Source organism: Canis lupus, chromosome 33 (genome assembly GCF_048164855.1).
Source record: "Canis lupus baileyi chromosome 33, mCanLup2.hap1, whole genome shotgun sequence".
Taxonomy (NCBI): domain Eukaryota; kingdom Metazoa; phylum Chordata; class Mammalia; order Carnivora; family Canidae; genus Canis; species Canis lupus.
Genome location: NC_132870.1, coordinates 12315138 through 12331328, shown reverse-complemented (window position 1 = coordinate 12331328; position 16191 = coordinate 12315138). Strand labels below are relative to the sequence as shown.

The 16191-nt window shown below is 36.2% G+C and overlaps 1 protein-coding gene across 7 annotated transcripts in view; it reads left to right on the top strand.

Moving 5' to 3' along the window:
* Positions 1 to 16191, top strand: part of FAM13A (family with sequence similarity 13 member A) — a 342559-nt gene that overhangs the window by 49611 nt on the left and 276757 nt on the right. For 5 of the 7 annotated variants that reach the window (XM_072810208.1, XM_072810206.1, XM_072810207.1 and 2 more), the window contains exons 2-3: positions 3050 to 3239; positions 10108 to 10317. In XM_072810208.1, the coding sequence (XP_072666309.1) occupies positions 3083 to 3239; positions 10108 to 10317 (367 nt within the window). In that variant the 5' untranslated portion in view covers positions 3050 to 3082. Of the gene's footprint in view, positions 1 to 3049; positions 3240 to 10107; positions 10318 to 16191 lie in introns of those variants that run through there. The other 2 variants (XM_072810209.1, XM_072810210.1) reach the window with 2 other exon arrangements.

Here is a 16191-nt window from a genome sequence, read left to right as displayed (position 1 = left end):
AAGGTAAAATTCAATAGATACTGACATTTATAAAGTAATGATATATCATTATCTATAGTTATTTTTCCATGACTATTTAACTTTTATTACTTACCAGAAGGGATCATTATATTTATTGTAAGCTGCTATATATTTTTTAATAATTTAGGTATAAACTACTGAAGTAGTGTAGTTAGTAGTTTAGGCATAAACTACTGGTGACATCTCATTGCTTCCTGCTAGCTGATCTCTTCACCAACCAGGCTAGATGTGAGCAACACTTTATAGTGTGTATTTGTGGTCACTGACAAATTGATTGTGATGTCTTGAGAAATATAACTGTTTTGTTTCATTGTGGGTTTTTTTTAATATTTATTTTTAAAATGTCATACCAGTTACCAATTTAAAAAATAGAATTGAGCTGATTTCCTGTTCTTTTATTATGATTGCATATAAATTTTGTTTGTAGTATGGCTCTATATTGAGTAAACAGGTAGTTTAATTTGTAGTCACTTCAACTTCTGTGAGGTCCATTGCCTGTCTCTTACTTGAAAACTTTCTCATCTATAACATGGAGATTGCTTATCTATACTGTCTACTGACAGGAGATACACCTACTGGCTGCCATTCTGACTAAAGGACAGTGAAAAGCAGGGGCTGTCAACAGAGCACTAATTCAAGGTGTTAAACTCAAGCATAGACAGGATTTCTAAGGAAACCTTGACTTTCTAATAAAAAGTTAAGGAATCATGGCACATATATACAAAATTATTTTATCTTTGTCATTCAGTCATTCTTGCATATTTTAAGAGATGAGAGAGAATAATTAGATCATCAGACTACCAACTAGTATGTCTTGACCACCATGATACCTTTTTAAACAGCAAACTTTAGTCTAGACACATTATATCTCCATTTTTTTTTTTAAAGAAGAAATCAGAGTAATTTCCTGGAAGGATAATGGTGATGATCATGATGGTTGTAATAATGTATAACAATCCATAATTACTGAGTATGCCAAGTACTCTTCTCATTCCTTTATGTATATGAATTCATTTCAGTCTTCTATATTCCTATGAGATAGGAACTCTTAGCATCACCGTTTCACAATTGGGCATAGAGAAGTCAAGTGACTTGTCCAGGGTTCACAGCTAATTAGAGCAGAATGAAACTTGAAACAGAAAGCCTGGTTCCACAGTGCATGCTCCAAAACATTATGCTGTATTGTCTCTGTAAGAAGATAAAATGAAGTGAGATAAAATGTGTAAGATTTAACCTTATATCGCCAGCTGTTTTTAATGCTACATTTTGAAAGTATTTACAAGTATTCATAGGTTTTTAAACCCCCACAAAAAAGTTATTTGCTATTATAAATTTGGCTTAATTAATAAGTTCATAATTTGGTAACAGATCATAGTTATTGCCTATACTACTACTACTCTATAGTAGCTAACACTATGATATTATACTATTAACAGATACTAAATCTGTAGTATTATCTATAATATTAATAGATGCTAAATCTCTATTGTAACTTTACATTTGCTGAATTTTCACTAGAAAAATCTGGTTTTCAAGTATGACCTATCAGGGGGCACCTGGGTGGCTCAGTGGTTGAGCAGATATCTGCCTTTTTCTCAGGTTGTGATCCCAGGATCCTGAGATTGAGTCCTGCATCAGGCTCCCTATGGGGAGCCTGCTTCTCCTTCTGCCTATGTCTCTGCCTCTCATGAATAAATAAATAAAATCTTAAAAAGAAAATATAACCTACCAGAAGATGCAAACATCTCAATGGAAGTTGGTCTGATTCTGTAGATTGTAAAATTCAAAATCAGATCGAGAATACAGGGACCCTACTCAAAATCAAGATTGTAGGATTAACATTGTGTCATTATCTCAGGTCCTATAGAGTTGATTGTAGTATATTATTATAATTGTATATAAACTGCTCTAGGACATTAATATAAATCTAACTTAGGGAGAGAAACATGAACCTAGAGGAGGATGAAACTCTTACCAGTTCTGTGACTTCTGCCAAATTACTTAACTCTGATCTTTGCTTCCTCAATTCTAAACTGGAAGTAAGGTTTCTATTTTCACATGGTAATAGCTACATCAGCTTGCACTTGTAATATTTACACTTTCGTTGGTTGGTACATTCATTCTCAAAGAGTGAAAGTTTCCCCCAATCTACCACTTCTATCCCCAATTAAAATGGTTTGCATTTTCCCAGCTTTTCAGTGTTTAGACTTACGGATATATAACATTTATATAGCACACATGCTTTAAAAAGAAAATCCCTCAGTTATAAAAGATAAATTTTGATATAGTTTAACACTTCCTGGGATACCAATTTCTATTAAAAGAAATATTTGTATGGATTTTTCATTGTGGCAATAACTTAAATGTAAGCTGCATTTTTTTACTTATAATATGTACAGTCTTGTGAAATGTTTAAATTGTGACTACCTGAAATGTTGCTGTTTCAGAGATGGAATATTTTGAACTTCAGTGAGAATTGAGCTGATTTCCTGTGCCAAAATACTGATGAGATATTCACAGATGTAATTAAATCAGAGAAACAAATGTTCACTCTACTCATATACATTTTTTTGTCTAAGACTCCAAATTAAAGTTACCTTAAAATGGCATCTAGATACATTTTCATCTTTAGAAATCTTATTCTAGGATCTGCATGGTGTTTCAATGATCTTAGGAGTGTTTTATTTTCCTGTTGACCAGGTACCTGTGAGTCCCACCCCCTGGTTACTGTAATAATCTATCTTAGATACTGCAGTGTATTTCCTCTCTTCCTTAGCTACAATTAAGTTGTGGCTTTAGGTTTCTCGTTTTTCATTCCTTTTAACTATTCTATCCGTATGTGCCATTCATGACGCTGAGCAACATGTGAGAGATATTAGTAGTACTGAGTTGCATTGAAGTAAAAATAAGTGAAGACCACTCCTATGGGCCTCCAGATGCCTACATTCCAATTCAGGTTTGTCTTGTAACTATGCAGCCTCCTGTGGTCAATATGACTGACTGCTCTTCTTGGTTATGTTCTTTCAAGCAAAGTAAAGCAGCGGTTCGGCTGAAAGAAGACATGAAAAAGATAGTGGCAGTGCCACTAAATGAGCAGAGAAATTCTTCCTATAAAAAGTTATTTGGCGTCAGCCTCCAAGACCTCCAGCAGCAAGGGCTCACAGAGAACGGCATTCCAGCTATAGTGGGGACTCTAGTGGATTACTTGACGAAGCATGGTAAGTCCTGTTTTCATTCTGTTGTGTTTGTAGCTCCCACATACAAGAAGGTTTCTGTGTGAACTCACTCCTTCATGATGTATTAGAATATTTCCTAAAACACCTTAATTAGAATATCAAATTATGTAAGATGCCTTTTCCTTTAAAAAGACCATTAAGAGCATTATTACTGCCTAATATGATTTTGACAATACTATTCCGTTTACTATGAACCAATCAATTTAATCCTTGAGGTTTTTAGTTTGGAAAACTAGCACTAACAATAGTGCTCTTGAGTCATTAAATTCCAGCTGATAGTAATTTTTAGGGTAACATTTTGGGGGTATCTTTTTCAGCTGAGGTCAATCCTGAACTTCCTGGATGCCTTGATTACTTTCATAAGCTCAGTAGGGATACTAAAAAAAAAATAAAAAAAAAAATATATATGATATATAGCCTATTTGGGGGGATCATTTTCCATTTGAAGTGATGCACATAAGTATGTAAAACAATTAGAGAATAATTGAATTCATTGAATGATAAGATAAATTATTATTAAGAGATATCTTATAGCACAGCTTTTTTTATGATTTTATTTAAAAACCTGGATAAGTAGAGAGAAAATTCTTCCATTTCCCCTACATGCATTCACATTAGGGCAAAATGATAGGAAAACCCCAAACTACATAATAAATCTCAGTAAGTTTTAGAAGGTTTGGGAAGGAAGTGTTCCGAGGGAAAAGCTTGGAATTTTCATTGTTTCCTATACTAAAACAACATTTCTACACAAAAGACTCATTGCAAAATAGAGTTTAAAATTGGTAGGCGTTTTTAAAGGTAAAACTTGAGACTTGAGAAGCATTTGTATTTTGTGTGGGTTGCTTCCTTATCTTCCCATGATTACGAGTCCATTCCCCTTCCCTCCCCTCCACCTCGTCAGCTAAGAAGAATCCTTCATTGGAAATACGTGAGAAGCACAGTACATCTGTTCCTCTGTAGGAATGTGAGTCAACTTGTGATAGCAAGGAGTTCAGCCCTCAGAGGGTCAGGTGTTTTATGTTAACTGAAAAAACAACTATTTGCTCGGGTTACTAGGTATGTAGAGGACAAAATGATATTTTGTTCTGAAAGCTGGAGAGCCAGGCTTGCATTCTTACTTCATAGGAGCTATCTCCATATTTTTAGAGGATGATAAACTGCAGACAGGTAAGAGTCTTAGAGAAGAGCTCTGTGTTTATTAAAGTACTTTATACAGATTAAACAAAAAAGGGGTCATACAGGAATGGCAGGAAGATGGGACCTTGGCCTACGAGGTCTTGAAGCCACATTATATTGTTAGAGCTTTGAAGGACTCAAAAACACTCAATATTGAATAAAACTGTATCCTACTGATTTAGGTATAAATGGATCTCTAGGTAATTCATGTAATCTTTTAAATAGGGCTATTCAGTATTATTAATTTGGATACCAAAGTGTGACTACCTAAAATATTTTGGTTTTGGCATAGTCAGTGTTCTGATCTTTTATCCAATAATGACTAGCCTCTTGAGGTTACTCTTATGTAAAATCATTTTCATTTTTAAGTTTTAAAAATTATTGAATAGTTAATATACTTATGTGGTACAAAATACTGGAGGATATGCAATGAAAAATCTCTCCATCCAAAACCTGTCGCCTGATCATTCATTTCCTCTCCCAGAAACATTACTTCACCAGTGTCTGATACAGTCTTACAAAGATGTTTTATGAATATATAATCATATATGCATATGTTCTTTTTTCCCTATGAACATAAATATAGCATACCATTCACACTGTTAGGAATCTTTTTAAAAAGTCGTTTAGTAGTATATTGTGGAGATCTTTCCATACTGCATTAAAAAGCTTTACTCATGTAATTCTTTCTTCCCCCCCTACACACTGTTTGACTATATACGTGTTTCATTTCTTCAAGCAGTCACATGCTGATGAATACTGAATTGTGTGCAGTCTTTTGCTGTCTGTAAGCAATGATTCAGTGACTAACCTTTCACATGTGTCATTTGGAGCATTGTGTATCTTTAGATCTGGGTTAAGGATATGTGGATTTATTTTTTTTTTAAGATTTTATTTATTTATTCATGAGAGACACAGAGAGAGAGGCAGAGACACAGGCAGAGGGAGAAACAGGCTCCACGCAGGGAGCCCGACGTGGGACTCGATCCTAGGTCTCCAGGATCACACCCTGGGCCGAAGGCGGCACTAAACCGCTGAGCCACCAGGGCTGCCCGGATATGTGGATTTATAATCAACTCTATAGGAGTTGAACCAGTTAAATTTACAGCATCATTGTATGAACATTTTGGCAAAATTTGAATTAGGTATTAGTTTCCTTTTCTCTCTTCTTACCCATAGTTAGAGTTTAATAGCATATATTCAGGTAATGCAAGCTAAGTATTTTTTTTATAATAAATTTATTTTTTATTGGTGTTCAATTTGCCAACATACAGAATAACACCCAGTGCTCATCCCGTCAAGTGCCCCCCTCAGTGCCCATCCAAGCTAAGTATTTTAATGGGATAAATCAGTCATTCTTAACTAGAGATCTAAAATGGAAAATCAGTTATTCTTAAATGTAGTGATCCAAAGGGGCAACTGCACCCCAAGGTTTATAGCAGCAATGTCCACAATAACCAAACTATGAAAGAGCCCAGATGCCCATCGACAATGAATGTATAAATATGTGGGGTGTGTATGTATGCATACATATATGCCTTACTATGTCTTACTATGCCTTACTATGTCTGAAACTATCATGTTAATAAACCAAAAACTTTGTGCAAGTCTTGATGGGTAGAATGAAGTTCATGGGCAAGTTACTTCAGTCATGAGTTTCATTAATTATTTTGTATTTTTTTAAGTCACCAAATACTTACTGTACATCTGTGCATGATACAATGGGCAGTCTGTCAGGTATCAGATGATAGGTCGTATTATTTAACCCTGGGTAGATACTGTAGTCATATTTGATATTTAATATAAATGTAGACCTTTAACAACTTGAGGGAAGACTGTTGTAAAAGAATTTTAAGACAGAAGGAGTTTAAGGTCTCTATGAAGGCCTTTTAAAAAGACTTTGAACTTAAAAGGAAAAATATGTAATTTTTCCCATTTGAAGGAAAATCTTACAAGTTATAAGGTATATCATCTTTATGCTATTTAAAAATAACTAATTTTGCTGACCATGTTACAGGATTCCTTCCCTTTAGCATGAAGATCCTGGGAGATAACACAATTTGAAATAGTGTAGGACTCTCTTCTTACCACCAGGTGTCACAATATGCTCATGTATTGTCATACTATTTTCTGGGGCAAAGTATGCCGGTTAAGCAAATCCTGACTTGTGGCATTTTCAGTTTCTAATGATGCCTTCATAGTATTTTGAAATAAATATCTCAATTGTACAGAAAAGTGCCTGTCAATGGTGTAGATGTTATTTCATTTATATAATTCTTTCATTAATAGTAGCTGTTTCATGTTGAGAATCTCCGAAAACTTCACAAAGCCTGCTAAGCTTTTCCTTTCTCTGAACATTTCCTTTCCAGTCATCATTTCCTAAGAATTTAGATTAGGAAAATTGAAAGGTCATATAGTCTGGTAAGCCTCATATGGGTATTGGATATATTATAAATTTGTAAGGGCCTTTAAAAAGCCGTATGGATTTTTCCCCCCCAAACATAATAAAGCCAGGGGCAAATTGCCCCAAGTTGAAAATCGCTGGATATCATAAGAATTGTTTAAGTGAGGGGATCCCTGGGTGGCTCAGCGGTTTCGCGCCTGCCTTTGGCCCAGGGTGCAATCCTGGAGTCCCGGGATTGAGTCCCGCGTCAGGCTCCCGGCATGGAGCCTGCTTCTCCCTCTGCCTGTGTCTCTGCCTCTCTCTCTCTATGTCTATCATAAATAAATAAATGAAAATAAATCTTAAAAAAAAAAAAGAATTGTTTAAGTGATAGATGTTTTTGAGAGAAGAGAGTTAAACAAATAGAAAAGGAGCGGAAAAAATAGTTAAAAAGTGAATTTCATTGACTTCCATTTACACCTTCTCTTTCCACTAGTAAAGGCTAGGGGGATCAGGGACCTTGAAGACCAAAGCCAGTTCTTGGAGCTGGGCAGTTATTTTGGAATAACTGGAAGTATTTATTTGAGGGAAGGGTCAAAAAGCCTTGTTGGAAAAGAAAACCTAAGGTCAAAGCTAGAAAAACACTGAGAGATCCGGTCCAAGAGGCATTTGCTCGCCAAAACCAGGCTCAGAAACTGGGTAGATATAGGACTGGGATATAGAATTCTAAATTTTCATGATTTGGGCCTTGACCAAGGATGGGTGGTATTTTTGGGGCGCTATCTGTTGATGGCAGTACACATTTCTGAAGTTACAGATGAAGCTTCTAAAGGAGGAAATAGACCTTGAAAGCTTTAAAAATGAGTTAAACAAGAAGTCTCTCAATAACAGATACTCTGCAATACTAAAGGGAATGGCATCTTACTTACCTGTTGCTGTGTAACAGATTACTCCAAAGTGTAGTGATTTAAAACAACAATGTTAGGGGCGCCTGGGTGGCTTTAGTTGGTTAAGTGTCTGCCTTTGGCTCAGGTCAGGATTCTGGGATTAAGCTCTATGTGGGGCTCCCTGCTTCTCCTTCTGCCTCTCCCCATGCTTGTGCACTTTATCAAATAAATAAAATCTTTAAAATTTAATAAAAGTAACTATTATTTCACAGTTTCTGCAGGTCAGGAATCTAGGCACAGTTGAGTTGTATCTTCTGTCTTGTGCCTTTTTGTAAGGCTGCAGTTGTGATGTTGGCTAAGGCTGTAGCCATAATAGTACTTGACTGGGGGAAAGGTTCACTTCTAAGCTCATTCACGTGGTTGTTAGCAGGATTCAGTTCCTTGTGGGCTGTTGACCTGAGGGTCTCAGTTACTCACCGGCTGTTGTCCAGAAACTACCCTTAGTTCCTTGCCACGTGGACTTCTTCATAAGATAGCTAACCAAATAAAAAGCAGCTGATTCATCAGAGTGAGCAAGCCAGAAAAGCCAGAGAGAGACAAACAAGTAAGACGCACATCAATCTTTTATAACGTAATCTCAAAAGCAAGATTAGAACCTAATTATGTAATTTTGTTATATTCTGTTGGTTAGAAGCAAGTCACTAGATCCAGATCACACACAAGGGGAAGAGATTACTTACACAAGAGTGTGGATATCAGGAGAATGGGCATTATTAGGGCCATTTAAGAAGCTGCCTACCACACATACTGACTAGTATCTCCTCTGATTAATATCCTCTCCGGTTTCCTAAACTTTTGTCAAAATTGGAGCTAAAATTCGTGTCAACTTTTGATGTTCATGTTCTTCACATTTCGTATGCAACTTACCACTACAAGCTCCATAAGGGTAATGGTAGTGTTTGAATTTTTTTCCTGTTTTTTTTTTTTTAAGTTCTGTAACATAGCGCCAGATACTTATTAAATTCATCACCCCTACTTCATCTTATCTTTTACAGTGCTTTCTCCTGGATTCCTATTTTTAAACCTTAAAATTACCTTTCAACTTTTCCTTCCCTTTTGTACTAAGTTATGAAATCTTTTTTTTTTTCTCCTTTTCAGCCTTCCCACTGGAATCTTTCTTACTGCCTTAGAGTAGAATGTGGTTCAAGAAAGCCATCTTTCTGCTCTCTCCATTCTCTTTGCTAGCAAGATCTTCCTTAACCCCTGATTGTATTATGTTCCCCCTCCTCCTTAGTGCTCCCATATAAAGTCTGCCCTTTTTGTTCTTAATTAAGCTCTAAGCCCAGTGTGGGGCTCAAACTCATGACCCCAAAATCAAGAGTTGAATGTTTTACAGACTGAGCCAGCCAGACGCACCAGGTCTTTGCTCTTGAACTCGACATTTGTGTCCCTGTCCCATTTCTCCCATTTTATTACCCCATTGCTCTTTGACTTAAGCACTCCACATTTCCATGTGTTTATCTTCCTTTATGATGTCATGTTTCTCAGTTCATATATTTGCTTCTCTTTGTTGAGGATAAATCAAGATGTTATGTGTCCTACTGCTTGACCCTATGGGGCCCCTTAAAAAGAAAAAGAATACAAAATTAATAAGAATTAGGAACAACAAAAAAAAAAAGAATTAGGAACAGAGCACTGGGAAGGGCCTAAATAAATGAGGAGCCCTGAAGTTTAAACTGCATTAGCTTCACAGTTTATCAGCCCCAGTCTTCCCATCTTCCCTATGCTTTAGCCAAACATGGTGTAAAACATCCAAAGGCTGCTTTATGGATGCTTCTGTGCTGACCCTCACCAACAGTAATATCCCCTCTCAACTGGCTGATGGGAAGGAAGTTGTCTTATACTACCTTATGGTCTCATAAAGTCTTACCCTTTGAATTCAGTGATTAGTAAAGTATTTCTTCTTATTACAAAGGTAATCACATACAGTTAAGAAGTTTCTTACATACATGTTAGTTTTGTTTTGTTTTTAATAGTTTTCAAAATACTAAGCTGCTCTTGGAGCCCAGAGTAAGTTTCTATCATGTATTACAGAATATATATGAATGTAATTTCTTTTCTTTGCAAAATAACATATATTCTGTTTATATGTGTCCTAACCTTATTTATAGAGGTCAGCTTTTATAACAATACTATATGACCTTTTTAGTTGATATCTAGTAGGTTTGAAAATCGATTATTATAAGAAAGCATTTTTACAGAATGTGAACATCTTCCAGTACTGGATAATCATTTAGAAAATCCTGCACTGCGATTTACTTATTTTGTTGTCACTGTTCTCTGGAGTTAGTGTCTGCCTGTGACAGACTTCTATTTATTTTCTGTGTCTGCTCTCCTCCTCCAGGACTCACCCAGGAAGGCCTTTTTAGGGTGAATGGCAATGTAAAGGTGGTGGAACAGCTCCGATGGAAGTTTGAGAGTGGAGCGCCTGTGGAGCTTGGGAAGGATGGTGATGTCTGTTCCGCTGCCAGTCTATTGAAGCTCTTTCTGAGGGAGCTGCCAGAGAGTGTGATCACCTCAACATTGTACCCTCGATTCATTCAGCTCTTCCAGGGTTAGTGCAGTAAAATCCTTCTAGCACTTCAGGTGGTTTTATTTTTCAGTTAAAACTAACGAAGCCTTTAAATATTGAACACCTAAAATTTAAATATCAGGCTAAGCTTTTAAATACTAGTGGTTTCTCAGTAACCACCATCTTTCTATGTTAGTTACTCCAGGACCTCCTTTTCTACCCTAAAATAATACTGAAGTGATTATGAAATACTGCTAGTAAGTGTCATTTCTGAGACTATTGGTGAATTCATATACTTAATATAGGATAACCCTAATGTTATGGGCCAAAAAAATTCTTTTCTGACTAGTGACTGTCATACAAGGAGTGAGAATAGGGCATTAAATTCTATGTAGGAAATACTAATTAATTAAATTGCATTTGGTTAGTGACTTTGAGACTAAAACGTAGGTGGTGTGCTGTCTTTCTCATTAGCAAGATTGAGTCCTAAAATAATTGTGTTCATTTTACACAACTGGAAGAAAATTGATTTTTGATTGCATTATGACATGATTTTGAATGAAGAAACTTCATTTTGAAAGGTTGTAATTATAGGCAAAATCATTATTTAGTTCTCCCTCCTAACTATAGTAGGAAAAATGATTTAGTCTTCAAAAGCCATTTCTTTCCTGATTTGTGGCAAGTTAGAGTGAAAAAGAAAATATATTTTTCTAATTGCCAGATTAAAAAGGATGTTGCTTAAAACCACATTCCTTTAAAGTAGTGGTATAATTATTCACATCTAGTATACTAGAGAATGGATAAGCACGAAGGCCATGTTGTTGTGTTGTATTCTTTTGGAAAATAGTGATCAAATTTGAAAGCAAAAATTGCAGAAACCATATGTTCTGGTTATCTAAGTGCTCTTAAGCTTTCTACACTGGTAAGTGATAGTAAGTGATCTGTTTGAGGCTTTTTTGTTAGAAACTGAGCTTTTTCACATTAATATGTATGAGAATTTGAAGGAGGTAGCCATTGCTCCTTAACTGATTTTTATAAGGAATATTTTAGCCTTGTCATGGAGATGTTAAATTTTAAGATAAATTTCTGAAAATCATTTTAAAATGATTGCTACAAAAGTTGAAGTTTTAAATATATCCTTCATATAAAATATTTAGTAATCACATATTTAGTATTCCTAAGAGTCTTTATTTTGTCTTAATATTAAAATACTAATACTATAATATTTGTGAATACTTGTGAATTTTAAAAGACTATCATGTTTCTAGAATAGCTTTCATTTGATAAAGAGAATGCACTGTCTTAATATTTTTGTTACATTATAGTAATATTTTGTTATACTTTAGCTCTTCTTTATAAGTTATCTTCTCAATCATGACCTGTCTCCTTGGTGGCCAAGCAATTTGATTTGCATCATAAAAAGCAAGTGGTATCCTTCTAAAAGTAAGTCTGGTTATATATCCAGCCTAAGAGATTGTGTAATTATGTACCCATAACAAATTCTAAATACGACAGAGACCCTGACTTTTGCCTTACTAGTGTTCTCATTTCCTAAAAAACTCTGGAGCTAGGTCTGAGATGTTCAATAAAGGAGTTATTAATAGAAGTACCTACTAATTGTAAGCTGCTAAGTGAAAGGATGGAATAAAGTATGCTTTTAGCTATTAGACAGTATAGCGTCTTGAAAATACATTTCTCTTTAATAATTCAGTTAGAAAAGCTATGGTACTTCTCTTGGTTTATGCTGTATGTGGTATTCTTATAGTAGTACATGCTAACTGGTCCCTCAAAATCTGGAAGCAGCAAGGCTCTTTACAGACTCACTAAAGGCAGATGTTATGCTTGGCCATTGAAATGTAGCAAGTATGTAACAGAAGTGTGTTGATGAAACTTCCTTAGTAAAGATGACCCTACTTTTATATTTCAGTCCTCCTATAACAGATTAAATAGTGTTTATATTCTGTCACAACTTCATGCCAGATTTCCTTTTTAAAAAAATATTAAGGGGCTTCAAATTCTATCCTGCGTAAAGAGCAAGGTATTTCATAATTGAATATACTTACAATTTTTCACATCAAGATCCTCTCTTCTCTGCTTTATGGGGTAGAATTGTAGAGCCTCAACTAAGTATTTTTTCAGACATTTAGACTAAACCAAAACTTCCACAGAGGACAATCTGAATGCTGCCAATAAGCATTCTTTCTGCTCTAAGTCATCCTTTGATCATGTAGATCAACAATGACCCTCTGTGTGGAGGAACACTATTTAGATTCTTTCATTTATGTAACATTATGTAACAGATTATCAACTTGACTGGTATCTAAAGTTATGAGATTGTATCTTTAGTAAGCATACCAATATTTCTGCATACCAGGCATTTATCAAAAGCTTCTATCTGAACTTGATGTCTGTCAGAACCTTTTGCTTGAGTCACAGCTCTGGTTTAGACCGTTCATACTTTAGAAAGACTTTAAAGGACTTTAGTGGTCATCATTCCCGGTGGTCATGTTAAACTTACCTCTGACTGCAACAACTTGCCTTTCTTAAGGTTTCCAGTGTAATTGTCTCAGCTTGGTAACATTTCATGATTTTTGATCTCTTACCCTTACCTAGGTGGGCCAATAACCTATTTTTTTTTATTTTAACAATCTCAGTTATGTTTTGGGAATAGATGTGGATTGATTGCAAGCAATAAAAAGAAGATAGGATAGCATTCATTTCATTTAGGATTAACTAGAAATCCCTTTATTTCAGTGTTATCTGTTAAAAATCTTCTGTAATATAAATGCAAGTATCTCCATCTCACAACGAATGTTTTTTGTTGTTACTTGATGAGTTGGAATTGGACCAGTCCATCAATATTTTAGTTGCTCCTACTTGGACACAGGATGAAACCAAGAAATAAAAGATTAAGTGTTCTGACTTCGAGTGTGTGATTTAATTGGGGAGGTAGAATGTATATGGTATACATTTCAAATGAGTGATAAGAACATCCAGTCAGTGGTAACAAGAAGAGAGGGAAATCAGTTTGGATTATGGTGGTCAGAGAACAACTTTGTGGAAAAAGTAAAATGAGGCACATAAGATGATTTTGGATAGAAAGGAAAACCATATAGGCCAGAAAAAGGTTATGAGTAAAAACACGGTCAGTGTGAGACAGAATGTCTGACAGAGCTGTTACAGCAGGAAATTAGCAAATGGAATAATTTTAAAAGTAGACTTGAGGGACACCTGGGTGGCTTAGGCAGATAAGCATTCAACTCTTGATTTTGACTCAAGTCTTGATCTCAGGGTAGAGATCATGGGGCTCTCAAGATGCACTGGGTGAGGAGCCTGCTTAAGATTCTCTCTCTTCCTCTCCCTTTGCCCCTCCCCCTTCACACACCATCTCTCCAAAACATTAAATTAAACTAAATAATAAATACTTAAATAAATGTAGGCTGAGACTAGATGGTAGAGCATTTTGAATTTTAGGTTAAGGAATTAGTATTGACCTCCAAACAGTAAATTTTGAAGAAAATTCGAAGGATAGAAGCAGTATTTGAAGCGGTGCTATGTAAGATGGATGGATGGGAAGGTGCAGGGAGAACATCTAGAAGACCCGCATGTCAGGTTTAATCCGGGTGATAGTGAAATGAAATAGAGAGGCAGGCAAAGGTGTGTCGAGGCAAGCCTTTAATGGAAGCGCTCTCGGGCGAGGTTCCGCGGCCCTGTAAGGGAGTGAAGCCGGGGAAGTCACGGGGCCAGGGAAGTCGTGCCCAAAGGGAGTACATGTGAGCTTTTTAAGGGGAGAGGGGGAAGGGGTTGTGTCTGTGTGGGGTGATAGTATTAGGGCATATTACTGGTGGAATCGGTATGGGGCGATAACTGCTTATGCCCTTATAATGGGGTTTGGGTAAGGTGCAGTTCAGGTCTCCTGCATAGGTCCTGTCTCCCCATGATGACCTGTCCTTGGGCGGTCTGCTGGTGGTGGGAAAGTTCCGAGGCGAGGGTAACAAGATAGAAGGTCCGCCACCATTTTGTTGGTGCCTCCTGATTCCCCTTGACCCCACCAGCCCAACACAGCAAAAACTAGGTCTTGGTCCTAAGGACCTGTATCTGACAAATAATTGGCAGTGGATTTTCTTTTTAATTGAGGTAAAGTATATGTAACATAAGATGACCATTTTAACCATTTTTAGGTGCACACCTCAGTGGCATTAAATACATTCACACTTTTGTACAGCCGTCACCACTATGCATCTCTAGAACTTTCTCAGCATCCCAACAGAAACTGGTAATGGAATTTTAAAGAAAACATAAACAGAACAGGGTGGCCAGTAGTTAATGAGGGTGAGTAAGGAGTCAAAGATAATCCTATGGCTTTGAGTTCATGTGACTTGAATCTACCCTTAAAGAGGGTGTTAGGTAGGAGTAGTGTGATGGCCCAACTCTGATGCCCATGTTTGGGGAGGGCTATGTTGTCAGAAGGCCAGTTTGTCACGCTATTGTGAATAGAAACTAATAAAGTTTTAAGATAAGGTTGAAGTAGCACCAGGGAGAGCTCCCTGCTGACTCAGTGCTTTGAGGAGACCTGAGGCAACTTTTGTTCTTTTTGTCTACAGTAATTCAAATCTTTTCTGTCTGTACTTAGGGTGGGGCCTTTACTTATTAAAATGCTCTTTAGTCTGTCTGACCTGATCTTTTGTATTGAAAGGAAGAAGCAGAGTCATGAACTTTCTAGGAACCTTTTACTGCTGACTAATGCTCCTTTCCCTGTCTCCAGGTGAATCTGGAACTTAAGCCAAAAGCTCAAATCCTATGAGCTTGGTAGAGTCTGATGATCCCTTTGTAGGGCTTTATTAATCATCTTTCTCAGATCCTGCTATTGCTAATGAAGGAAGAGAGATCCTGATGTGGCATCTTGACAATTGGTCCATTAATATAAATAATGGAAGTCACGAAGGGAAGGTAATTATGAGGCCATGGAGAGGAGCTCATTTTAAATAGATGACTAAAATGAATGTTAGTGCTTAGGAGAAAGGGATGAAGGCTAAAGATGTGAATATCATAGCCCTCTATGTAGACTCATCTGAACAATGGAAATTTATTTTCTCATAGCTCTCAAGGCTGGAAGTCCAAGATCAAAGTACTGGGCAGGGTGGTTTCCAGTAAGATCTCTCTCCTTGTCTTGCAGATGGTACCTTCTCACCATGTTCTCACATGGCCTTTTCTTTTTCTTATAAGGACACTACTGCATTGGACTAGGATCCTACCTCTATGGGCTCATCTAACCTTGATTGCCTTCCATTAAATCCCTGTCTCCAAATACAGTCACATTGGGGATTAGGGCTTCAACCTGTGAGTTTTGCATGGACAAAATTTACTCCATAACATGTGTTTTTAAACATGTATTGTAATTTAAAAAAATGTGTTATGATTTGATAAATGAGTGTAAAATAACAAAAGCCTATGGTGGTGCTAAATAGGTGAGAAATTATTATAGAATTAATGTTTTTGCCTTAGAAATCTTAAATGACTGACATAGCTAGGAGTAACAAAGTGAGTTGAAAATAAATGATTTTTTGTGAGAAAAATTTTTATTGGAGTGTGTTTTCTTGATTTATATAGATAATTTCCTGTGTTTTATGTTTCTATTTTAATACTTAAGAATTTATGCCTTTTAGTAGTAATAATAGATATTAAACTATTTCCTATTCAGTTTAATAGATAGCAGATATTTATATAATTTCTTTTCATCCCTGCACCAGCTCTAATAAGGTATAGGCAGGATAATCTTCATTTTGAAGAAAGAAATTATACCATGTGGGTTAGAGTGGAGGATCTGGATCTACCCTGACTAGTTTCAAATCTCTATTTGCCATTTGTTAGCTGCATTAATATGATCAAATTACTTAACCTTTTTGTGCGTTGATG